Genomic DNA, 27,357 nt, shown 5'->3' with positions numbered 1-27,357 from the left:
GTTTCAGTCATGTCTGACTCTTTGTGACCTCATGGACTGCCCCCAGGTTTCTCTGTGCATGGGATTCTTCAGGCAAGAATACTGGAGTGGGTTGCCATGCCTTGCTCCATGGGCTCTTCCTGACCAAAGGACCGAACCTGCATTTTCTGCAACTCCTGCAATACAGGTGGATTCTTTACTGCTAAGCCATCCAGGAAGCCCTAAGAACTGGCTAGTTAAGAGCAATAAAAGCTAGCAGTGTTTCAGTAGAAGGAGAGTTCAAAGTTGTCAAAGATTAGGAGAGAACCAAATCTCTTCTAAGGTTTAAAGACTTTCTGACTGGAATTGGCTGGGGAAGGCCTCGGTAGGTAGGAGTTACAGAAAAAAGGTTAGAGAGAAAGAATGAAAGAAAAAGAATATTAAGACTGGGAGGAGGGTTAAATGTCTTGGTCTCTTCTTTCTTACTATTCCCCATGTTTCCTCCAGTTCCATTATTATTTTACCTACGTACTGTAATACAAGATACATCACAGAATATAAGACAATGTACCCTGAATGTGGCATCAGTCAGTCAGTCAGTTCAGTCACTCAGTCGTGTCCGACTCTTTGCGACCCCATGAATCACAGCACACCAGGCCTCCCTGTCCATCACCAACTCCCGGAGTTCACTCAGACTCATGTCCGTTGAGTCGGTGATGCCATCCAGCCATCTCATCCTCTGTCGTCCGGTTCTCCTCCTGCCCCCATTAATTTTGGGGCCAAGTGAGGAAAGCTTATTCAAAGTCAGAGCTGGTGAAAATTAATTTTAGTCACTCAAAAAGAGAGGATATGGGGAAAAGACTTTAGATAAACGGAAGGTGAAAGAATTATAATTCTTAAGAAGCGTTTTCCCTTCACTACATTAGCAGAGTCACCAAGCCTCTAGGGGCTACCCCCAGGCAAGGGAATAAAGTGGCTGCAGCATTTTCCTGGTTCCTACCTCACCCCCAAACCTGTCTTGCAACCTTATGTAACTTTTGAAGCCCTTCCATATATATTATTTGATAACAGTGTGGATTATCCTATGATAGCTCTAATTCACTACGTGGCTTCTTCTTGTCTGTGGAGATGTGTTCAGATCTCATTAGTGCTGTGACGCCCAAGAAACTAGAGATTCAATAATGCAGGGTCAAATTTCAGGTCAAGAGGCCTCTTGCACATGCAGTCTCTGACATGACAGAAAAGAGAAGGGTTCTGTAAAAGTTCTAATGGTTCCTTTCTCCTTCACCTCCTTGGTTTCTCTGTGGGTCTGCCTATCGCAGGCAAGGAGCGACATCACTTGGGTGTCAATGACTGCAGTATGCTATGCACACATGCCCAAACAGGCTTGACAACCTATCAACCTGTGGCTGCTCTGTTCCTGAAGAACTTAGTTCTCCAAATTTCAAATCCATCTGGATTCCCCTCTAAAGGGCACTGTCCGCGTTTGCTGTGTAGAAGCACATCGTGAGGAAAGGTTAAGACATGGTTTAAATCCTGTCCGTTTCCCTTTCCCGTCTTCTGACCAGCTTTCTCCTTTACTGTATATGCCGCAGCAGGACCCGTTCAAGTTGATTAACATCTGGAAAGTGATTTGACTCTTTTCAGTAAGGAATAGGGAAGCTATTATTATCATTTTCACCAAGTGGGTCAAATCAAATTCATATATTGTTAATAAATATACTTCTTTGTAAGAGATGTTTTATGAAAAACAAAAACAACAACCTCCCCCCAAAAGAAACATGACATGTACCCAACAGTCAAGGATGGAAAACAAGACACCTGTCACATAGGACATTTAAAGGAAAATGGTGAAATAAAAGCAGGAGTCTTTATGTTTCCTGAAAAATCTTCAGTCTGTGAAGATGTGATGACAGATGCCAGCTGGAATGGGCCATTCATGAGTCACAGACGAGATTCTGCTCACTTTCATTTGAAGGAAGTAATGTAACTATTATTTTGGGGTCATAATCAATGCTAAATCCAGTGTAGCTCTTCACTGGTATTTGTTCAAATTCCGTTCAAACAATGTTGGGAAGTGGAAATTCCAAGGTATGTCATTTGTCAAATGGGCACCATACACGAACCTACCATTCTGTTCTCATGAAAAGCATCCTTGAAACTCACTGTGAGTTTCCTTATTTTCAATGCAAATGAGTAACAATGTTAATAGCTCTAACATTCATGTTCTAAACAGGAACCTAAAGTGTTGTAATTCTGATTCACACATTAATCTTTCAGAAAACAAATATTGCAGCATTTTAAATTTGCAGCAGTCAAATTTCCAAGTGAAGCTTTTTTTCCTCTTATGACAGTACTCAGTACTATTTGATGCATTGATCATTATCAATCAACATGCCTCACCAATAAGCTGATGGGTACACTTCACAGATATTCCAGATTCATACAGTGCAATGTTTCACAACACATAACACCATGAAATCACTGTATGAACCCAAGAATTCCTACCTCTCTTGTGGTTTGCAACTTGAACAGAAGAAACTGTTGACAAAGCTAATTTGGGAGCAACTGGATAGGTTTAAAAGAATGAACAGCACATTAGAAACAACAGTGAAATGTTCAAATTGTAATTACTTATCATCAACCCACTTGAAAAGTAGTCCTAAATGAAGATACTATTTGTATCTGTTGCCTCTGGGAGTTTATTTCAATCACAGAGAAAGCTTGTATTTGGCTGAAAATGGTTTGACTTTGTTGTTAATAAAGTTTGGAAGCTTTATTTTCAGATGCAAAAAGAATTACCATTTAAATACATAATCCAGTTATGCAGATTATTTCAATAACATTATGGATATTAGGATCCTCTATTGTCTGTTATAATAGTAGTTGAGTTGTTGAATTAATTAGTAACATCATTAACTCAATTCACCATGTCTTTCTCTCTGTGTAACAGTAGCCCATCTGCATATAAACCAGTTAGATTACTTTTGCTGAACTGATTAGATATCACAGAACATAGTTAACAATGGTCAACCATTTAGCAGAACCTGGATCTCAGCCTCAGAGTCAATTGGACTCTGTCTTTCAAAAATGTAGTCTTTTCCTAACAATTGTTACTTTTATGATACCGGTTTGTTAATGGCAGGAATTTTTAAATTTGCCTGCTTTTCTTTTTCAGTTATTCATGAACAGTCACTTGTGAAAGTAGCAAAAACAGGATAGAGCTTGATGCTTTCTGCAGATGTTGATCAGATAAATTACACCTGCACAGAACTGACCTCTGACAGAAAGTACACTTTTAGCTAAAATTTCAAGTTCAAGCACTGTATTCAACTGTGCACCTCTCAAATAAATTTATTTGAACTCATTATCTACATTCTAAAAACTGCAACTAGTATTAACTAAAGATTATTTCTGAAAGCTCTTAGTCTTGTGACACTCAGAAAATGTAGCAAAAATAATAAAAGGGTCTCTTTCAGGTTTTGAACAATGCATATCTTGTTCAGCACAAAACTCAAGTTCTCAACAATGCATAATCTTGTTCAGCAGAAAACTCCCTGTGAAGTGTGAAGTCTTAGATCCTGTCTTGTATAATTTGTTGAGCTATGAAATTCAATGGGAAATACTGAGTGACATTTTACTGAAGATGCTCTCATTGAACTTGCCAAGGAGCAATGCCGCTAAACCTCCTCACGGTCTTCATGGAGTTATACCAATGGGGTGAGCTTGATCTGTATTTCTTCTTCCACATACGTATGTAGAAACTTTAAAAAAATCATTTGGAGCAGATGATTAAGATAATTCTATTTGCTAGTAATGTATGTATCTAGGACAGTCTTGATTTCATCACTCTGATCAAGGGCTGAAAAAGCAGCCCTTCCAATTCGACTCCTCAACAAATTGCTAATGTATTTTGTTTTGCTTAGCAGCTATTTCCTGGTTCCTCCTTTTGCTCATTTCCTCTTCCAACTGTGTTCATTAGAGCTTAAAAGGAACATCCTGCATATAACGAAGGAAGGTGGAAGCCAAAGATGTGCCTTTTTGTGTGTGTGTGAGAAGAAAGGATGCAAAAGAAGGCAACTTGCTATTAATACGAACTATTTGTACATGTCTATATATATCTATAGGCTAGATGTTAATGTAATTTTAACATTACACTGCATCTGATGAATTGGATTGGCCAGTTTTTAAAGGTCCTATTTTTTCCTGTGTAATCACACTGCTGTCTTCAGTTTCCTTTATTTATTTATTTATGATGTGAGAAGTTAGAAAATAATTACTGCTCTAAGGACAGAAAGAAAACAGGTTGTTCTTAATCCTAACAGAAATTATTAATTGATACAGGATTAAAAGAGGGAAAGCCTCGACAGAGGAAATACACTAGGATGTAGAAGGGAAGGGGAGGGGAAGGGGGGAGAGAACGATCCAAATTCCTGTCAATCAATATGGAATCATAGTTTAAAAAAAAAAACAACAAACAAAAACAGGTCTCTTAGGGGTTGCAGTACTGCCTTTCCCTATTTTCCCTGACCTTCAATACAACTAACTACCAGTGAGTTTACTTAAGCAAAGCAAAAGGGAGACAGCAGAAGGACACCTGAGCCACTCAAAAGTTTTTAAGAGGTATTATTTATACTTTCACTGTGAGGGCAACCAACACTAGACTTCTCTTGGGACTGGCTGGCATTCAATGTAAACTTGATAAAGGTCTTATAGCTTCTGTGCCATCTAATCTTTTCTACACTTGTTGCTATAATATTTCTGGGACACTTCATATTAGAAAAAAATATTTGAGTTATGATTCTTTCGAAGGCATGGCATTGATGATAATGCTCTTATATAGTGTTTGAAAAAATAGAATGTGGGATTTTCCCCCTAAACATGTGGGATTTTATATCAGTAGGAATTTGACATGCTCCTACCTTGTTTTGGGTTAGAAACCTCAAGGGAAGAAATATTCGGCCATTTCCTATTAAACTTTGGAGGATCTGTATACATCAGGAAAAATCAGGGTTTGTTATATTCAGCTATAATATCCTTTGGTTTAAACAGAAAACTAAATGGACAAAGACACAAACCACACATCTGCTTTTTAACTTGGCTGTGATGCACTTAACACAACATGACTCCCACACCAGACAAAAGCAAGCAATTGATGATTCCCAAAACATTGAATGGACATTAAATATATAGCCCGTTCCCTAACAAAGCTATATGCATTAACTTTTGTAATAAAGTAGAGTGTTCTTACAAATAACTAAATAGGGACTTCAGCAATTCAAATCACTATATAAAGCTGCTGCCTGAAACTGGAAGATAACGGGAAAGAAATAATTTCTCACTTGAGAATTCCATTCTCTGCAATTTATATTTACAGATATGAGCTGGTTACATTAGTCTTCAGGAGAGATTCTTTAGGGTATGTTTTAAGTGTGAGCCATTATCTCTGCAAAGAAGTGGATTTATTTCCTATTTGTTTTTATGCAATTTCTCAGAGAAAGAAAGAGAAGGATTACTGGTGATTCTGGCTTAAGGAAAACAGACCAGGGTATTCTGATCATATCTCAGGTTTGTATGTATGGGTGTGTATATATTTTCATGATGTTTTTAACTGAAAATATATCTCTAAAGTTTTTGGTTCCAATCCAGAAATAATGATAAACATTGTTAATTTAAGAATAATGTCTTTTTTTTTTCTTAGATTCACCCATGTTTAAAAAAAATGACTCAGGAAAATAGCCAGATTTAGGATTGAGTGCTTTAAAACTATTTTTGCTAAGGTACCTAGAGCATAACTATTACAGCAGCCATTTCATGACTCACATCTGCCATTCACTGAGATCAGTTCAAAACTACATTTCTAGTGTGGTCCTTTGAGGCCATCCAAGTCCACAAGGAGAGTTCTTGCCTCTAAACTCCTATAGCATGTGACCTCCTGTGTTCCTTATTTTTCATGGAAATGTGGATAGGCGTAAGTTTTAATATTGCTACTTTAAATTTTATGTTTATTTCTTGTCTTTGTAATTAATTTGAATCTCTTTGAGGAAGGGCAAATCCTTCCAGAAGGCCTCAGTAAATATTTAATAACTGAGTAATTGATATCAAGTGGCTGCTGTTGCTGCTGCTGCTAAGTCACTTCAGTCGTGTCTGACTCTGTGCGACCCCATAGACGGCAGCCCGCCAGGCTCCCCCGTCCCTGGGATTCTCCAGGCAAGAACACTGGAGTGGGTTGCCACTTCCTTCTCCAATGTATGAAAGTGAAAAGTGAAAGTGAAGTCGCTGAGTCGTGTCCGACTCTTAGAGACCCCATGGACTGCAGCCCACCAGGCTCCTCTGTCCATGAGATTTTCCAGGCAAGAGTGCTGGAGTGGGGTGCCATTGCCTTCTCTGATCAAGTGGCTAGGCTACTGTAAACAGGTATTATCAGACTGTTTCCTCCATAATTAGATTATAGTGAATCTTGCAAGACATGGAACTTTCACTATAACTTTGGCTTTTTAATATTTATTAGAAAAGCTGATCTACTGTTGCTCTGTGTGTATGCTATATACATGTAAAAGCAAAGGGTTAGATATTGCTGTATCTTCAAAATTTATGAATTTTGAAATTATGAAAAAACTATGAATTCTGAAATTAAGAAAAAACAATGCAATAATTTTCCACATCTGTAGGTGTTACTAAATAAATAGATATTTGGTAATATGTAGGCAAGATATGCAAGTTATTGACTGAGTATTACTTTCCATGTGAGTACTTTGGTGATGGGGAGAAATGGAATTAACATAACAAGCCTACGTGAACTGTGATAGTCACTTTGAAAAACAAGTGATTTTTAGAACTTGTTTATTTAGAAAAAATTTCAAATCACTGTTATAGTTTTATATAGAAAATATATTTATATATATTATAAGCATCAAATTAGGAACAATTTAGTTCTCTGAAATGGTTTTCTCCATCTTTTTCTGTAGGAGAGGTAAATATAGGTCATATGTGGGGGTGCTGCTTGCAAGTTTAATGTTAAGTATTCAGTGGCTTGGTTTACTTGAAGTGAAAGTAATACTATAATTAATCATTTTGCTAATAAGCTCTGCCAAGAAATTTTAAGTGAAGACAAAATTTTATACTAAACCAATTTAGAAGTGAGTTTGAAAGTTAACTTTATAAATTAAGTTCTATTCCATATTCTAATATAATAAATATTTGTTTATGCCTATATTTTATATTTATACTCTTTTATGATTTTCCTCCAGGATACTGAGGTTCCATATTGAGGATCTTCTTACATATATAAAAAGCGAATGTAGGTGATTCTACTTTTGAATTGTTAACTCCTTGACCTGTATGAAATTATCAAGAGAGACACCTCAGTTACAATCTGATCCCTACCTAGAAGGTAATTTTCTTCTGTATTATGCACTTATGATAGTATCTTGGGGAAGAGGAGAGTGTAGCTTTTCTGTTTTCTTAGAAATACAGACTCTTTTTTCCAAATGATTTTCATTGGGTGGGATGCCTAACCTTCCTGAAAAATAAAAACTCACAACCACCAGCACTCACTTAGAAATCCTAATCTAATCTATACATATCTCTAGTGGGACAAAATTTTATGTGTGATATCTCTTCCTCGGGAGGAAAAATGTCTTGGAAAAAAATATTGAAATGTGTGGAGCCTTGACTCCTATAGCATGGTACTGTCTATACATGTTTTAATATTTGTTCATCATAGAATTTTCAAATTTAATATCTCATCTTAAAATTTTGAATTTTTATTTTGTCCTATAACTGCAAAGGCAAGTAAGAAAACTTTAAATCAACTAGTTACTCTTTGGCTACTCTTGTTACTCAAAGATACTGGCACATACAAATATTCAATCAATATTCAATCGATAAACTAACGTTTAATTCCAAGAAGTAAATTAGGCACATTGGAGGGTAAGTTAATTGTATAATTAAGACAAATTCTATGTTATCATATTCAATTCTAATAAAAGTCCTTGCATAACATGAAGCCTCTGAGAATTTTTAGCCAGTGGCCATTGATTTCAAATAGTTAAGAGATTGCAAACAGAAAAAAAATTACAACACATCCAAAGCATTGGTTAGGTGAACTATTGGAGAATTTTAAAATTTCATTCTTTCATGAATTTACTAAGGAGTATCTTTGTGTCCATATGAAGGTCTCAAAGTGCTAGTATATTGCAAGGCAAAAAGTATTAGGAATCAGAAGTTAAAGGATCTGCTCCCAGGTCTGTTAAGTAGTTGTCAGGCAGTTAATTCCCTGGACTTCAGTTTCCTTATCTGTAAGGTAAAGGTGCTGGATTAAAAGATGTCTATGTTTTCTCTCAGCCATTAAGTTCTATCGCTCCAATGGTTCTTTTATGACCTGGCAGTGTCACGCTGAAATTCATGGAAGGATAAAGCCCACTGGAATGAAGAACATGTTCTTTGCAGAATCTAGGGGATTTAGGGGATTAAGAATTCCTTGTGTAGAAGGAAAAATTATTGCTACACATTGTAACTGTGGACCTGTGACTGTCATAGTGAAACCCAGTCTGGAGTTGAGAAATTATTACTGAGGTAAGGGGAAGGATTATCATATGTGTCCAATGGGACTGTAGATGGCCAATCCTTCAAAAATAGCCTCTTATGGAAATTCCGAGTTCTCAAGGATCCTGATCCCACAAACCTGGAAAAATGGACTAAACACGTCTTAATGATCTCAAAAGACTTTAGCTTGGTGAATATGGAGACCAAAGATTTCATACACCAAAACTATCCCTTTTACAAAGAAAAAGAATATCTGAAATGCCCATCATATACTATTACTCTATTGTCATTGATAAATTTTCAAATTACATCTTTGGGAAGCCTGGGCAATATCTATTGAGGGCAAATTTATTTAAGATATGCTGCATGTAAATAGAACGAGGACTGGATTTAAATTCGAGTTTTATCACTTGGGCAAGTTTCTTAACTTCTCTGTGTCTAAGCTTTCTTATATGTAAAATAGAATAATGCTACCTGCTGGCTGTTGTCAAGGCTGAATGAGTTAATATTTGCTTGTAATTGTAGTGAGCATTCAAGAAATGGTGGCTTTTTTTTTTTTTTTTAATTGAAGTATAGTTGAAGCACAGGGCTGCCCAGGTGGCACAGTGGTAAAGAACCTGCTGGCCAATGCAAGAGATGCCAGAGATGCAGCTTCAATCTCTGGGTCGAGAAGATCCCCTGGAGTAGGAAATGGCAACCAGCTTCAGTATTCTTTCCTGGAAAAGTCCATGGACAGAGGAGCGTGGAGGTCCATGGGGTCACCAAGAGTCGGATGCAACTGAGCACCCACATAGTTGGTTTTCAATGTTGTGTTAGCTCTTATTATCCTATTCAAGGTTGCTGTTGTAATAAAAAATTATTGTAGCATAAACAGTTCTTACTAAACTGAAGTAGAGGTTATAATGTGCTTCCCCTATTTCTTGTAACCTTAACTGTTCCCAAAGCAAGTGATTCAGATATATAAAGAAGTTTATTTAAGATACAACTTACTTTAGGGAATAATCTGGTTCTAGGGCCTCCATTGATTAATACTATTGTCCAGAAAGCAACAGAAATTATTTTGGAATACTGTGGGAAAGGGTTTATTTTTAACACAAAGATAATATGTAAATTTCCGAGTTTCTTTAAATTTAGGAGCACATCAGTTTAGCCTATTAATCAAATATACATCTTGCCTGAATTTCTTTTTTTTCCCCATTAAGGAGACTCAGAAAACTCTTACAGGACAATTTGGTTTGTGGCACTTTAAAGAGTCAGAAAAACTGAGATTCTAGTTATAAAAATGAGGCTTTGGAAGAAAATTTTTCTTCTCTGTGCCCCAAGGAAAGCTCGGCACTGTAAATTGGAGAGAACTGGGTTAGAATTGCTAAACTTGACCATCTATGGCTGACACCACAGTGAATCAAGCTGAAAGGCAAGCTTGAACCAGAAGGTTAAAAACACTTCATTTACATCAGAAAGCCACTGTCTTCTATCTTACTTGTACCCACTTAGCATGAGTTACAGGCAGCTTCCAACTCATTTTGTGGAAACTCTTTAAAACCAGAGTAAATTGTGACCATGCTTTTCAATGTCCTTTTCCCCTTAAAATAGTCTACTGTGTAGTATTTAATACATGAGTCATTTAATTACATGAGAAGGTGAATGAATTCTAGAGTCCTAGATTGGAAACTGAACACTGAACTAGAATCCTGCCTTGGCTACTATCCAGATGACTTTGACAATTCAATTAAGCCTTAGTTGCATTGCCTATAAAATGATGATGTTGTATGAGTGCTCTTCAATTTTCCTAAAAACACTAATTTTTACATAATGTTTTGGTTCTACAATACGGTGGGAAGCAGGGTGTCATGATGGATATGAAAAGCCACTGCCTGAGAGGATGTTAGTGAGCCTTCATTAAACATTCTCCTTCCAGGAGTGTATGAGGAAAACATCGGGTGGACACAGAGTCACGGGGTCCCTTTGGATTTGTAGTTATTGCTCTTGTTCCTCAGTGGGTTTTGGAAACATTATTGATGTCTATAAAGGAATGCATAGAAAACCCTAAAGCTCTTCATAAAGAACCCCTAGGGCCTTGGCGTAATTTCACCATCTTTACAGTAAGCTGCCTACTCTCAGAAACACAGCATCATTAACCTGCTGGGGAAGACAAAGTTTAATGCGATAGTGGTAAGTCTGTCCTCACGACAACACACAGGATTTTGTTTGCTTGTTTTAAGCAGCTATGTCAATAAAACATTTGGAATTTTTACTGTCATAGAGTATGTACAAGCAGGTTTCACAAGATGCATAGCTAAATTTCATGAACTATCCCATGTTCTATAAATAACATCTCACATTTCCCCTCTTCCTCAGCTTTTTGAGGATGTTTATCATTGATGGTGGTAGAGGAAGGGCACATTTTAATGTGGTTTCTGTTGACCACACAGTAAGGTATCGAAAATGAACGTCTGTTTTTCTTCAGAACACTAAAATTTCCCACACAGAAACAGGCCAATGTATTAGACAGGAAAGAGTCTGAGGTCGGAGTCAATAAATATACAAATTCTCTTTCTAACCTCTTCCATTTGGTATACCGTTACCAGAACAGCCTTTGGAGTCAGACAGGCCTTCCTGGCCATATTATATCTGACAAGTTACTCGGACACTTTGAGCCCGAGAGTCACCATTTGTAAAATGGAATTCTGTAGACATGTGGGGACATCTCCCAGGAAGTGGAACAGTTAGCTGGCCAGCTCCCTACTGATATTCCAAGAAGACTTTGGTGATACCCCACTCTTCATTCACAATTACAAGTTTGAGAAAGTTCATTATAGGCCCTTTCAGAGATCTTGGTAAATCTTTGCTTAAGCTAGGAATTTTCAGATGCCCCCACAAGGAAATAACAGCAAAGGTACAGATATCAGCTCACACTTAAAAAAATGGCTTGGCATTCTAAAGACATCTGGGAAAAGGCTAATATATGAAGAAAGGCAGATCTGATAAAGGTGGGCAACTGCTGTTTGCTAAAGATGACTAAACCTCTCAGATTTTTTTTAAGGTAGGTGCTACTCCTCCACCCCCTGCATCATTGGAATATTTAATTTATTCAAGATTAAAGAAGCAGCTATGTCCTAATGTTCATTCAATTTTAGGATAACCACAAAGGTTTCATGAATGCGAAATGCTAGTTACACAAATATGAAATGGATCTGTGATGAGAATACTGGATACATGATATAATAAAGTCCCAAAGGCATTTCACCTGGGACCTTAGCTTTCCTTCTAGAACATCAGCAAACAGATCAAAATTAATGTAGCACACCATACAATCTGCCATATAGCCTCTCTAGTCAGATCATTTTTTTCTTCATTATATAAAACCTAATTATCTAAAGGGCAATTCCAATGAAACTTTTATTTGGGGGATTTAGAAGTATTAAAGAAAAGGGAAAAAACAAACAAACACTGCAGCTCTCTGATAGCATGAACAAGATTACTAATAACCCTTGAGGGGGGAAATGATTAACCTTGTTATTTTCCTCACAGTCCAGGCTTCTACAGTAAATAGGTACTGAACAAAATATATTTGGATGCTGTACGGGAAACAACTTTTATAAGGTCTCCAACTGGCATCAAATGTTTTCAAGTATGAAAGCATCTCTGAGCTTTCTCAACAGGCTGATGGATCCCTGCAGGTACCACTTCCCTTGTTTAATGGTCCTACCAATTAAATCAAATTAGAGATGAATTTTTAACTCTGTGATGAAGGCAATGCTCACTATAAGAGAAACAGGAAAGTGGAATATTTATCTTAAGTAAATTGTTATTTCAAATTGAATAGCTGAAGAGGAGGAGACAGCCAAATGCTTCCATCAATATTTTACACTTTATAAAACATGATGTCAATCATTTGAAGGTAATTTACGGAAACAATGTACGCTTGGGTTCATAAAATGTCAACATACATCTTTTCTTTTGTTGCTAGTCTAAGAAATGGCTTTGTTTATTAAAAAAATTTCAAGTTTTTTTAAGTTGTGTTTCCTGACATGAGTTTTCAGTGGATGATCTACCTTTAACCTCTGACATTTTAATCTTTAACCTCCATCACTTGCTTTTTAGGTGATAATCCCTCACACAAAGCTACTTTGCACATTAGGCCAACTCTTGTTATTCTAATTACCATTTTTTATAATAAACTGTTCAGAGTAATTTGTGAAATCACTTGCTTTTCAGGACTAAAGATCAGATAATATATGTTATAATGATTAGTTTATCCCTTAAACAAAAACATCCACACCAAAACAAATATTAATTTGGATCATCAGCATCAACTAACATTCACTTGGATAAAACTGTGAATGTTTACTTATAACCGCATGATACATTTTACATTGAAAAAATGAAACTTGAATGAATTACTACTGCATCAAGTAAAGAAAAAACAGAGCTCATAGGCTCAAATGGCTACAGATTTATTTTGGGACTCATTAATTGCTGACAATATCACCAATAATTTTTCAGCCACAGCCAAAGCACATCAAAATGACTGAGTTTTAAATCAAGTACCTTTGGGATGATTGGGAAATCTATTTCCTAACAGACAACAGCAGGTACAAATGACCTTAATGGGAAATCTGTTTCAAAAACATTTTTAGCAGATGATCGGAAAGGATGACCACTCTGTCCATGCATTTGAACCTTAATATAGGTGTTGACAGTTTGAAATCTATACTGGAAACTATCAGGCCTCCAAAATCTTTAATCACTGTGTATACAGCAAATGTATGTGAACTTATGGTTACATACATCAATCAATAATTTATGTCACAATATACATCATTCATTGTCCTTGATGATGGGAGTGTCATGAGTGTTATATCTATTATCATGGCATCTTTCTACATACTTGGTGGAATTACGTTCATTGATTTCTTCCTTGAGATAAAGGGAAAAGCCCTGGTAAATGCCCAAACTTAGTTGAAAATCCAAGTGGATCTCTCTTTTCCGGCTTGTACCTTGGAAACTATTTCTATGCCCTCTTGAACAGGCAGGGAGTCATCTATGTATGAATTCTTGCCCATTGGAGAGTAAAGGAATCCACCATTGCACACAGAGAACACCTTATAAGTCCTTATAAGGAATGTGTAAATGCCATTGAAGCAGGCTAGAAGATACAATCATGTTTGATGGTTTTATGGCAAATCTCTTCACTTTAAAGCCAGGCAATAAGCAAGCTAGCCATATGTGATGCTGGGTGACCCCTGGAAGTGCTTATACCATTTGCCTGAGAAATCTGAGGAAACACCCATTGCACTCCTAGCAGAACAGCCAGAGGCATCACGAAAGCACAGAACAAGCTATCACTTTGTTTGTTGGAGGGTTTTGGTTAGACATGAAGGAGTTAAATTTTCCTAGTTTCCTGAATAAAGGTTAATACATTTTCCAAAGGCACAACAAAGCATCCTTTCAGGTCACCACTGATTTCAAAATAAAACAAAGCAAAATAAAACTGGAATTTCCCGATTCAGTGTGTAAAAGGTCAACATCTGCTGATGCTCAAAGATGGGGCATGTGGTGGAGGCGGCCGAATGAGATGTCAAGTGAGCAAAACAGTCAGAAATTCCATGCAACACACAATTGACACTTGGAACAGAAACACATCCCAACGCCAAAGAACTACTTTCCGTTCATCCATTTCTGAAACCTTTGACAGGTCAGATCACCATCTGTCTCAGCTTGCTTCCGTTTGGTTTCCTTTTGCTCCAAAATGCATGTACAAACACAACTGTCAAGGCCTGAAAGGAGCACGTTGTGGCGTATTTATGAAGATAGGCAAATGCCACGGGAGATACGGCAGCAGAAAAACTAGACTATTAGAACCGAAGCTTTCACTTGCAAGTTTGTACCACTGACGTCATTTCAACAAGATCACAAAGAGGAAGCTGTGGCATTAGGCTGGTATCTAAATGAACGTGAACACTAGTTCTATTTCTGTTTACAAAGTGGCTGATGTTCATTGCATTTAACATGTCTAGTGATTAATAAATCTGTGTGTAGTCCTATTCACAAGCTTAAGTAAACTGGGTTGATTTAAAAACTGGAAGACCTGACTGTGCATTTAAAAGAGGCAAGAAGTTATTTTATCCAAATTATGAGGATATTGCTTTTTAAATGGTTGTTGTATATTGGAATACTCCTACTACTGTTCTTTACCCTTCCATCACCCTGTTGTGGCCCAGCATTTATGACAAAGACTGGGTTAAACTCTAGTGAAAATGCTTCTTTTCACTTACAGTTCATAATCTAGGCTCCCTCAGTACTTTATTTCAAATCACTTATTCAGTAGCTATTCAAAGGTTTTAACCATCAGAGAGAAAGGGAGCAATATTTAAAAATATGTGAGATTTGGCTCTGAAAAGTTATGGGACATTTCCTTAGTGAGCATTTCAAGCTTGGTGTTGGGATGTCATTGCTTTAAATGTAAAGAGGGAGCTACAGCCTGGTTCTCCCATGGTATCTGGTAGAATGTCTTTGTAAAGGTACTAGAGAAATGTTCAACAGAATGTTGAACTTCTCTTTTCAATTGCTGATATCTCTACTAAAACATTTCTTGCAGGAATTTCTAGTAGCCCCATTCCTAAATTTTGCATGTATTTTTTTTATATCCCTTCTCTACCAAACTTGAACCTAAGTAGTCAGGAAAATATGGATCATTGTATTTTAGGAGAGAGCAATGGACATATTGATTATTTTCTTTCCTTCATTTCTCCAGAAAGACTAATGATCACAAACCGACCTCTTTCAGGCCTTCACAAAGGCTAAAGTTTAATGCATTAATAAAATTCCTTCTCCCTAGTTTCATAGTGATTTCTTTGGGCTAACGAATATGCCTAAAGCATTCACTGGCATTCATTCTCTGCTTTCCCAAATTATGGGAGAAATCCATATACAGTCCTCGGGAGAGAGTTCCATTTGTTTGCTGGTTACTAAGTATGGGTAAATAGGACTGTTCATATTTTTGCTAAATGAGTTACAGTTATGTAAGTGATTGCACCTCTGTAAAGGTAGCCTTCATCAAAAATAGTCAGAAAAGCTGTAGCACTGCCATATCCATGGAGGAATTCTATACAGGTAACTATTTCATCTGTGCTTTCACCATATCTGTGCAGAGAACAAACACAACAATTCAATTCACAAAGGAAATACTCTCTTACATCAGAAATGGACACTGGGAAAATAGATCTGAGGAGCTGAACAACAAAGCCAAGCTAGCCTAGACTTGGTTTGTGATTTTTTGTTTTTGTTTTTACTTACTACCAATACTGGAAATACTGGGGATACCTGGAGAGAAAGAAAACAATAAAGAAAAACTGTTAGTCATTTATTAGTAAAGGATATCTTAAACATCATATAAAAATCTTAGAAACTTAAACACTTGATTACATTCATATCATCAGAAAATTAACACACAAAAACCCCAAACATATATCCAACCACTGAAACCATTTCGCTTATTCTAGAACTCCTTTAACTTATCAGAGTCGGGAAATCAGCATTCATCTTTAACAGCTGGCTCAAGACAGATTCATGACATCGAGCATTTTGTGCTTACCTATAAGGTTAGTGAACATTTGTATGTGGTTCAAAACAGACACTAAGCTAGGCTTGTGTTCTGGGCACCGAGCACCAAGTATACAATGTATGTGCCTGTGCAAATATATCTACATCATGCCATCTATCTCTTTAAACGTGTTGAGATGCATGTGTTAGCAGTTGAAAGGCACTTGTCGTTTTATTTGATTAACTACATATAACCATCATGTTCAGTCCTCTTTTACTCGTGAGATATGTGGATTAAGCTCTGTAACAGAAAGTAAATTGAGCAGAATGCAGAATAATTCAAGAATACATTAGGTTGTATTCACATTGACCATGGGCTTCATCAATTTTTCAGCTTCTGCTTTCGTTGTCAAGCTCTGCTAAGGTGGTGGAACCATTTCAGAATGTGACTGAAGATGTTATAAACGTGGACATGAATTTAGTTGTATCCAGATGAAAACTCCTAGCCAAGATCAGGGGCACAAGAGCCAGGCTATCTCAGATCGAGGCTTTGCTCTTATACTCACTGACTGTGACTTTGGGACAAGTTGCTTATGTTCTCTGTGGCTGTTTTCCACCTGTTAGAGTTGTTGCAAGGATTATATATATATATATATTTAATATATATATATAATATATATATAATTGAAATGCTCGAAGCATTGAGCAGGTAGTATGTGCAATAATCAACAATTTTTTGCTATGATTACTATTATTGATTTAGTTGGTTCATCAAACAAGCAATACCATGATAGACACTATAAATAATAGTCAAGGATTTATATCATTTCCACCAAATCCAGGCAGTGGTATGGGTGAGAGCATGAGTTGGGAATAAGAACTAAGTGAGAGTCATGCTTTGCAACTAACTAGCTGGGTGATTTCACGTAAGTTCCCAGCCTCTCTAGGCCTGTTTCCTCATCTGGAAGGGCTAATAATATCTACTGCACAGGGCTGCTGTGAGAATCGAATGAGATAATCCATAAAAATGTCTGACACATGGTACACAGTCAATAAATGATAGCTGTTAATGAGCTGTTCAGGCTTGTTCTCCACATCACTAAAGTGTGCTAACAGGTGGTAAATGTAGGAATCATTAAATTTCTATTTTAGTATTTAATCTTTGAACAACTGCCCTCTGCTTATCTTAACTAATCACTGTACCTTACTCAGAGATTTCTAGCTTTGTATTATTTAAAACTGAGAGCTATTTTCCTATTTCTTAGTAGGGAGGGGAGAAGGAGAAATTAAAGCTTACCATGTTGTTTAAAAAAAAACCTGGAAGGAATGAAATCCTATTTTCAGTTATTAGATACATTCAATGTATGTTGATTTTAAATGCACAGAGCTTATGATGTTTCAGCTTAATTACTGATCACTGATCAACCAAAACTGGAAACTTAAACTTTAATTTTCATGTTTTACTTTGTCTGAACTGAATTTCAAGCTGCATGCGATGTCTGCAAAGGACTGCTGGATTCCTGACCCAACATTTCAGTACACCATCTTTGCCGCATTTTGACAGTGACTTGGTACTGAATCTTTCTTTTTTTTCTTTCTTTGCAAATCCCCTGTTGAGTGAGATACGATGGCAGCATCATAATTTTAGTAGCAATTGCAGAAGCTCCAAATTTCCCCATGATTGAAAATCCGGCTCCATTGCAAGGAACTGCTTTGCCTTTGTAATCCGTCAGAGAGAATGGAAGTTAAGATGGCAGGAAGAGACTTTTCAAGTGTTTTCAAACTTGCATGGAGGTGGAGGGCCATGCATAATGCAAGGCAAAGTTCTCAGGATGTTTGGCCAGACACAATCGAGAACAAACTTGTAAGACTGTTTGATGCAGTACTTGCTGCAGCTGAATATTTTAGAAAGATGCAGAAATGTTTCTATTCCTTTGGGGATGCCAGTTCTGGGGAGAAATGCTCATTGCAGCTATACAAACCTCTCCAAGCAAGACCATTATGAGATCCTATTTCCCTCATGAAGATGTTTTCTATTACCTAACATTTGGATGCTTAAAATTCCGGCTCTTTATCATTTTGTGATTTAAAAAGTTTTGAGGTGCTGCCAGGTGAGTCACTTTCTATTCCACTGCTGTAAAATGGGAACTGCTTAGAGAAGATTTTTAAATTGCTCACTGGAATAAGATTTTTGAAGTTGAAAATACCTGAACACCAAGGGATGTCCATTAGTATATTGTCAAATGTTTTTTCCCCCGTGTTTCTTATTGTAATGTTCAAATACCTTGCTTTTGGTTCTCTACAGACAACTAAAGAATTTAATAACCAGTTATCTGCATTGAAAAGGCTATGAGTAAGTCATGAGAAATCTTTCAAGTGCTTAAGAAACTAAGACAGGAAGGCTACAATTCATTTCATGAAAGGTGGGTTTCTTTGGCATCTGTAAGTGCTGAATCAATGAATGCAATTTAATCACAGCAGTGATGGTTGCCTGTAAACCACAGGAATGACAGTCAGATTATGCTCAGAAAAATTGTCTAGACGTGTCTTGGTAGCTTTTCAGTGTTCCTTGTGAAGTGACAACTATTGTGTAAAGAGTATTTTTACCTTTAAAACTGAGCTCAGAAGTTATTACTTCCCTTCCTTCTTCATCTCCCTGATGTGAATTAGCCCGCGTTCTTTGTGATGCATACCTCTTTGTGCAGGCTTCTGTGAGCAACAACTTATCACCTTCTCTGTGTGACTGTTTGTGTGTTAGCCTGAGACCTCTGAGAGGTAAGTGTCAGGTCTGTATCTCTACTGTCTGTCCAGGATGATGCCTAGCACAGAAAAGTTGCTCAGTGCATATGTGAACAAAAATTTATTGCATGTTTCCAAAGTGTCTATCAGAGTGAAAATACCACTTTTGGTCATAGGATGATCTTTTCCCCTGTAAAATGTTCCACTGAGACATTTCTCAGAGTCCACTATTCATAAATACTTTTGTTGTCTTTGGAAGTTTCCTCCATTCTGAGAGCAAGAATGTACAATGTACAAGATATGCCCCTTACCACTTTGCCTTCCGCGAAACTTGGATGTCAGCTTCATGCTCAACGGATAAATTCATTTAATGTTTGGCTTATTTTCTTTCTATTATTTTTTTTCTCACACCTTCTTTTTATATTCATGTTTGTATACACTTATTTTTGTCTTTTTTCCTAAGCCAATCAGGGGGAAATGCAGATTTTGTGGGCCCAAAGCAAATACAAATCAGGGAGCTCTCTTTGAGAATGTTAATTTCAAAGTATAAAATCATACTAGTTCAGATGGTAAAGAATCTGCCTGCAATGCAGGAGACCAGGGTTCGGTCCCTGGGTCAGGAAAATCCCCTGGAGAAGGGAATGGCAACCCACTCCAGTATTCTTGCCTTGAGAATTCCACGGACAGAGGAACCTGGTGGGCTACAGTCTATGGGGTCACAGAGTCGGACACCACTGAATGACTAACACACACATAATATATAATTTCACCAGACATGAAATTAATGTTTTTATAGCTTAGAAGGAGTCTAGTGAGGGACCCTGTAATTTAAGCTTCATTAGCTTAAATCTATCTCTGAAATAATCTGAAAAACATTTGGGAAAGACAGATGATAGGTAGATAGGAAGGAAGGAAAAAGGAAGATATCAGATAAGCTAATTCAGAAAGAGTGATAAAAAATGGAGAGTTGAAACGGAGCTAAGAAATAATCTTACTCAGCCCTTTCACTTTACAGAAGAGGAAACGGAAGGCACAAATAGAAGCAAAGGCTTCATCCTATTTGACCCCTTTATAGTCAACATTGGCCCGGGTAATTCCTAATCCCTGTCTACTGAGACATTGCTAAATTTATATTGAGGAAATCAAATGCAGGTACGAACGAGTTTTAAGGGAAGGTTCTGCAATATGTAATATATGAGCTTAGGACTTCTGCTTCTTCCAGAATAGAAATGTTCCTTCAGTCAGAGACACACATAAACACTGAGTAAGCCAAAGGACCAAAAGACGGTGAAGGTGCTAAGCTTGCTGTTGTTCAGCTGCTCAGTTGTGGCCGACTCTTTGTAACCCTATAGACTGCAGCAGGCCAGGCTCCTCTGTCCTTCACCATCTCCCGAGATAAGCTTGTAGGTACTTGCAATCTTTCCCTCCTCAATCAGTCCTCCCCACTACCATATTTATTTACAATTTTTCTTTTTACGGAATTCTACTGCAGTTGGGGCATGAGAACTTCGTGGAATTATACAATTTGTTATTTTCTCCTTCCTCCTCCTCCTGCTCCCTGCATCCTCCTCCTCCTACTTTTTCCCTTCTTCCTTCTTCTCCTCTACCCCTCCTCCTTCTTCTTCTTTCTCCTCTCTCCCTCCCCTTCTCCTTCTCCTCTTTCTTCTTTCAATTATACTAACTTTTCCACCAAGTATGTGGCTAAAGGGGACATAGTTAACCTTGAGAAAGTCAACATAATGGAGTCCTCAAAAATAAACATTGATTTTTCAAAGCGGATGAATTCAGTGCTTAAAAGCCATAACTCTTTTTGAGAATCAATGCAAGATTCAGCAGCTATTCACCAAGAAGAAGGCAGAAAGGATAAGGATTCAGCATACTTTACACTGAGAAAAAATATTACCATTGTCGTCTTAGGTGGTTTGACAAAGGCCTATCAAGAAAATGACTAGATCTCCTTATAGCTAGGCTGCAGGAACTGGGAGCTCTAATTCCAAAAAGCCCAACTGAAAAAGAGGGAGGAGATGACTAAGAAAACATTCTACAGCCTCACTTGTATTCTAAAGGACGTTCTACTGCCAACATCCTTCAACCCTGCCTCCTGGTCCAACTGCTGATGATAAGGGGTGCAGTGAGTTGTCTCCCAGAAATTTGAAAGTGAAGAAACTAAGATTGCCCTCACAGAATTATACGGTAGAAACCAATACATAAACAATCCAATCAAAGATGGTTAAGTCATCTTAGAGCAGCTGAAGGGCTCTGGGACCTGAGTGTATATGACAGATTTGACAGAGGTGATATTAGTTCACTATATCTGAGGCCTGGAAGAAAAGCTAGTCAGAAGGTAAAGCCTACAAAAAAGAACATCTTCAGGCATGCGGTGGCAGTACTGGCCTAGCACTGTCTCAGGAACATGGAAGAGTAGCCTGTAAACTTTCAGACCTTCAGTGTCCTCTTGGCATTAGGGAGGCTGACCCTGTGGTAGGACGGATGTGTTAGGATGTTTCAGCCTGATGTCATTAGCATTCGAGTTATTTAAATTTCCTGATCTCATGCTTACTTACCAAGCACCCTTCTGATTGTTATCTGGCTTTACAAGGAGACTTAATTACAGGGGAGAGAATACACTGATCATAAGGCCTTAAATAATCTGCATATTGTATCACTTATTTCATATTGTGTATGAATAAGTTGACATTTGGATGCAATTTATCTCTCCATATAGTTGCTATCTCCAAAGAGAGAATTTGCTGTTTAAACTGGGATGGGCCTATGTGTTAGATTTCAGTGGAATTATAGTGATCGTAACAGCTGACTTCATCATGTGCTTAGTACGTGACTGCCACTAGTTTAATATCTTATATGCATTAATTTGCTTAACTTTTGTAACAACCCTACGATATTAATACTCTGGTTTATTTACCAATGGGGAAAAAATTCAAGCACAAAAAGTTACAGTCAGTTGGGAAGGAGACTGAGATTGGAATACAGAGGTCCAGGATCCAGACCTTGGGCCTCTAATAACCACTCTATACTGTTGCTAAACTTACTTTGCTATGCTAAGTCACTTCAGTCGTGTCCGACTCTGCGACCCCATAGACGGCAGCACACCAGGCTCCCCCATCCCTGGGATTCTCCAGGCAAGAACACTGGAGTGGGTTGCCATTTCCTTCTCCAATGGATGGAAGTGAAAAGTGAAATAGGCCCCCTCTTTTATCTCTGGTGTGTACGTGCGTGCTCAGTCGTGTCTGACTCTTTGCAGCCCCATGGACTGTGGCCCACCAGGCTTCTCTGTCCATGGGATTTCCCAGGCAAGAATACTGGAGTGGGTTGCCATTTCCTCCTCCAGGGGATCTTCCCAACCCAGGGATCAAACCTGTGTCACTTACGTCTCCTCCATTGGCAGGTGGGTTCTTTACCACCTGGGAAGCCCCTCTTATTTTTAATCCTCAAAAAAAAAAAATCTCTGAAGACACAAAACTTTTTTTCCCAAAGTTTACCTGGATCACAACATAATATGATCTGAACTCATTTGGTGACAAAACCTGATTGAAAGGGGTATGAATGTGGTCTTCTCCTTTATCCCACTGAGTTAAAATAATCATAGGTTTGCTGCAGAAATATTAAAATATTTGATTAAGTAGGGCTACCTGATGTTCTGCTGTGGGTATTGGTATATATACACTGTATTACTTTTTAAATTTAAACAAAAAATTTAATTCCAAATCAGCTCTGGTCCCATAATCATCAGATAAGGGACTGTGGACTAGTTGTTGTACATGAATAACTCAGTAGGTATTTGTTTTTATATATTGGCCATACGGTTCGTGGAAGTAACACTCTGACAGATGCTCTCTTACTGTGGTGACAGAATCGGATTTTGTCTGGTGACAAGAGCCCAACAGTGGTCAAGTCACCAAGGCTGTGAGTGCCACTTAGTTGTTTATTTGCTCAGTCGTGTCTGACTCTTTGGACCCCATGGACTGTAGCCCTCCAGACTCCTCTGTCCATGGGATTTCCCAGGCAAGAATACTGGAGTCAGTTGCTATTTCCTTCTCCAGGGGATCTTTCCAACCCAGGGATTGACCCTGTGTCTCTTGTACCCCCTTCATTGGCAGGTGGATTCTCTACCACTGAACTGCCTGGAAGACATTTAGGGAGGCCTCTAACAACCAGCTAGCCAACATGCCGTCTCTAGATAGGTGGATGGGTCATTAGCACCCATGAAAAATGAGTGATTTGTCTTTCTCTTGGTTTTTCTCTAAATCTCAGTTGATCTCTTCCTGGGGGAGAGTGAAGGCCCTTGTGTTACAGTTGCTGAACTGTGAAGGTCACATACGCCAGGGGACATGGGAAGATGCATGGGAGGCCAATGCGTCCACAGGCACATTTCAGGGCTATGTAGGTTTACTTATTCATTCATCAAATAATTAATTCCACAAACATTTATGAAGGCCAAGAATAAAATACGGTCCTATTCTTAAGTTGCTAACATTTTGGTTCCTGAAGTCAGAATGTCCTGAGTTTAAATCTTGCTCTGTCACGTATTCACTGTGGGATTCGGGGGAAACCTACATTATTGATCTTTATGTGCCTATGTTTCCTTATCTATAAAATGGGGACAAAAACACTACACCTTCCATGGGAACACTGGAAAGATTTATTGCAAGAAAGTACGTAAAGCACTTTATAAAATATAAAAGGCTATGGTAAGCTTAATAAATACAGCTACCACTATAATAATTATTATAATTTTGATTATAGTTGACCAGTTGTAAGTGTCCCAAAATTATCAAGAATCTAGAGAGAGAGAATGTGGAGTATTCTCCAGTATTCTTGCCTAGAGAATCCTGTGCACAGAGGAGCCTGGTGGGCTGCCGTCTATGGGGTCACACAGAGTTGGACACAACTGAAACAACTTAGCAGCAGCAGCTAAATGTTAAATGTTAAATGTTAAAAAAGATACTTTTTCCTAGTATTGATCAGACTCCACATCTAGAATATGAAAATAGTGGCATCTACATTACAAAACTGTTGAGTTTGAAATGAACTAATGCATGTAAAGCACTTAGGAAATCGTCTGGATAATGACACACATGTGTACACTTGGGAAAATATAAATCGGTCAATGCAAATTTAATACCAGGGAAAATAACAGAACTATCATCAAATTACTTTCCATCACTCAGAGGAGCCCTAGGTATTGTATAACAATTCAGGTTGGATTTCTGAACAAACAAATAATGTCAATGTCAGACCAATTTAATTTTCTTTCTTTGAAGAATATTAGACTGTGTAGGTAAGAGGAAAGTAAAAGACTGAATACAGCTGAACTAGCTGGGCTTTCTGTCTGTCTCCATGACATTTCTATCAGTAAACTGAGGAAATTATTTACAGCAGCAAGTCCCCAAAAGAGTGTTTCATAGAAAGTTTTTAAGTGTTCCGTGAAAAATACAGTTTGGAAAACACAGGATAAAATACATTATTTTGGGTGCTCAAATTTTTTAATAAGATAATGTGAATACCTAGGGCTTCCCTGGTGGCTCAGCGGTTAAAAAAACTCTCCTGCCAAGCATAAGATGTGGGTTTGATCCCTGGGTCAGGAAGATACCCTGGAGGAGAAAATGGCAACCCACTCTAGTATTCTTGCCTGGAGAATCCCATGGACAGAGGAGCCTGGAGGGTTACAGTCCATAGGGTTGCAAAGAGTAGGACATGACTGAGTAACTAAGCATACACATACACACACGCACACACACACACACACACAGTGTGAATATCTAACAGTCAGTAAAATGTACAGAATTTTCAAAAATTTTTGAGCCATGGAATTCTTTTAAAGGTCATAAGACACAGTTTGGCAATCAGAGGTATAGATAATATAATCTTTTTTGAAATAATAGTTCCCAAAGGTTAATTAAGTTTTCAGCATCTGTATGTAGGGATTAGAATTTCACTCATGAGCTGGACAAGGAGAATCGAGATAATCATGATTAAGCATGAAGTTGGACAGATTTTCTATCTACTTGGAAGACACAAATGAAATTGAAAGGACATTCAAAATAGAATTCTATTAAAAATAGAATGAAGATCAATAGGGAGAAAGAAAGATGTCTTACAGATAAAACATAAGCTTTGTAGAAAAATATGAAATATATTGATACACATAATATGTACATATGGCTTTAAAGAACTAAGAAAACCTACTGAGTCTTCTAAAAGCACAATGAATAGAAATATTATCATAAGAGTCATTACTTCTGCCTCTGCTGAGTCTATAATAATGGAAAATCATTGGATGGCAGTATTTTAGAGGGCTGGAGCTCTATATTCTTCTCTCCTGGCTCTATAAGCTCCATACAAAAATGACCTTGGCGTTGCTCCAGAATTTAGGACTTCCAAGCCTAGGATTCCAGCAAGGTCTCAGTTAAAGGATCTTCTGAGTGATAGGCTGAGAGTCTTTGCAGGGAGATCTTAAAATTTCCTGATGCGAAGAAGCTCTCCTAGTTTTTATGCTAAGAGTGGGCAGGTACTGATCTTCCTGTTCAAAAATAATCCTGGCTGCTTGAGATTCTGCTAAATCCAGAGATTATCCAATATGAGTGTTATTTCTAGGTTACTGAAGAGTTGGTGTTGAGGAATCAGAGACTGTAACCATTCCATTTTACTTCTTAGGTTCTGTATTCTTGTATTAAAATACAGCTGATCCTAAGTGTTCCTCTTGAGGACTGGTTTGTACCACCTACAGTCATGTATGTGTGTAAGTGCATGCACGTGGTGAGTGTGTGTATGTATGCATGTGTGCAAAAAAATGCCAATATGACATGAAAATCCTAACACAGTGCTAGAAGTCCTGTGTTTGGCTTAAACTTCCACACTAAAAAAACAGGACTTCCAGGTACAAGACTTGAAAATCTTATCATATGAGAAATGGAGTGGATGATGTTAACCTGGACAATAAAGGACTCTGAGGTTAATATAGTGTTTTAAGACTTAAAAAGAAAAAGTGGTTGGAAATTAGGACACACTTAATATTGATGTTAAGAAATATGTTTTACAACAATTAAAATTGTAAAATAATTGACAAGTCTGCCTTATGAAGAAAATCTTAAAAATAAATTATTTTTGAACACTTATTTTGTGACAGGTGTTATGCCAACCGCATCACATGCATTAGCTTATTCACTTCTCTCAAAATTCCTATGAGGTAAAAACTATTATTATCCTCACATTACAGATGGGAAACCAAGTAACCTTTTTCAAGGTTACTTTTTCAACCTAGTGAATGGACAAACTAGTATTTGATCCTGGAACCCGTGTACTAAACCACTAAGTTGCTTACTTTCACCCTTGGACATTTGCTAGCAGTCTGATGTGGCAGAGATTTTGTTTAAAGTGGTTCTTTTCATTGCAAGACTGGACCATTGCAGATTATTTTAAAATCTTTAAGCTAGCTTCCTCTATATTGAGAGTTGAAAAACTGAATTGAACCTCCTTGGCCATTGTGTCCATCTGTCACCTTCCTATTTTAACAGAGATGGGGAAAAGTCTAGAGAAGGTCAGTAAAAGCTAAGGGATGGATAGACAATAGAATCCACAAGGCAAACTGAAAGAGGTTGCACTTTGACCTGGGTGAACTCGTGGTCTGCAATATGCATAATATTAGGGGTATATAAGTCATTTCCATGGAGACTATAACAAGAAATTCATTACACTGAAAAAGTTTAGCTGGCACAGAAGGTATTTCCAGTGAAATATCTTGAAATAAGCAAGACTTTGTAACACAGTTATGGGTAGGAAAACACAGGGCTGTGTTAGAATAGAAGCCAATGCCTTCAACAGCAGTCTATCCCAGCTGTCTTTCTAGAAGCCTTGACAAGTTGCTCATCCCTGAGGATGAGCCAGAATGCTAGCAAGTGTTTTGAACATTGTTCTCTTCCTTTCTGTCCCACTAAAGAAGACAGGGTATTAAAAAGCAAAGACATCACTTTGCCGACAAAGTCTATTTAGTCAAAGCTATGGTTTTTCCAGTAGTCACGTATGGATGTGAGAGTTGGACTGTAAAGAAGGTAGAGTGCCAAACAATTGCCAAAGAATTTCAAACTGTGGTGCTGGAGAAGACTCTTGAAAGTCTTTTAGACAGCAAGGAGATCAAACTAGTCAATCCTAAAGGAAATCAACCTTGAATATTCATTGGAAGAACCATTGCTCAAGCTGAAGCTCCAATATTTTTGATGTGAAGAGTCACTCACTGGAAAAGACCCTGATGCCGGGAAAGGTTGAAGGCGGGAGGAGAAGGGGATGATAGAGGATGAAATGGTTGGATGGCATCACCAACTCTATGGGCATGAGTTTGAGTAAGCTCCAGGAGTTGGTGATGGACAGGGGAGCCTGACATGCTGCAGTCCATGGGGTCTCAAAGAGTCTGTGACTGAGCGACTGAACTGAACTGAGCTGATGGCTCTCAGCAATTGAGGAAACCCCCACAGAGTTTCTATTAATAAAGCCACCTTGAAAAAAAATTCAACATTTCTTCTCAACAGAGCTTTATATATTAATTTTAGGAGC

The 27,357-nt window shown here is 37.8% G+C and overlaps 1 protein-coding gene across 11 annotated transcripts in view; it reads right to left on the bottom strand.

Moving 5' to 3' along the window:
• Positions 1-27,357, bottom strand: part of NTNG1 (netrin G1) — a 372,900-nt gene that overhangs the window by 64,731 nt on the left and 280,812 nt on the right. For 7 of the 11 annotated variants that reach the window (XM_086391508.1, XM_086391501.1, XM_086391499.1 and 4 more), the window contains exon 5: positions 15,805-15,831. In XM_086391508.1, the coding sequence (XP_086247634.1) occupies positions 15,805-15,831 (27 nt within the window). Of the gene's footprint in view, positions 1-2,466; positions 2,527-4,880; positions 4,947-15,804; positions 15,832-27,357 lie in introns of all 11 variants that reach the window. The other 4 variants (XM_086391504.1, XM_086391502.1, XM_086391503.1 and 1 more) reach the window with 2 other exon arrangements.

The sequence above is a fragment of the Bos grunniens genome, chromosome 3, assembly GCF_055505025.1.
Source record: "Bos grunniens cultivar Pamir isolate PY7600 chromosome 3, Bosgru_T2T1.0, whole genome shotgun sequence".
NCBI classification, from domain to species: domain Eukaryota; kingdom Metazoa; phylum Chordata; class Mammalia; order Artiodactyla; family Bovidae; genus Bos; species Bos grunniens.
The sequence above is the reverse complement of the archived record's forward strand: the minus strand, read 5'-3'. Positions and strand labels throughout refer to the sequence as shown.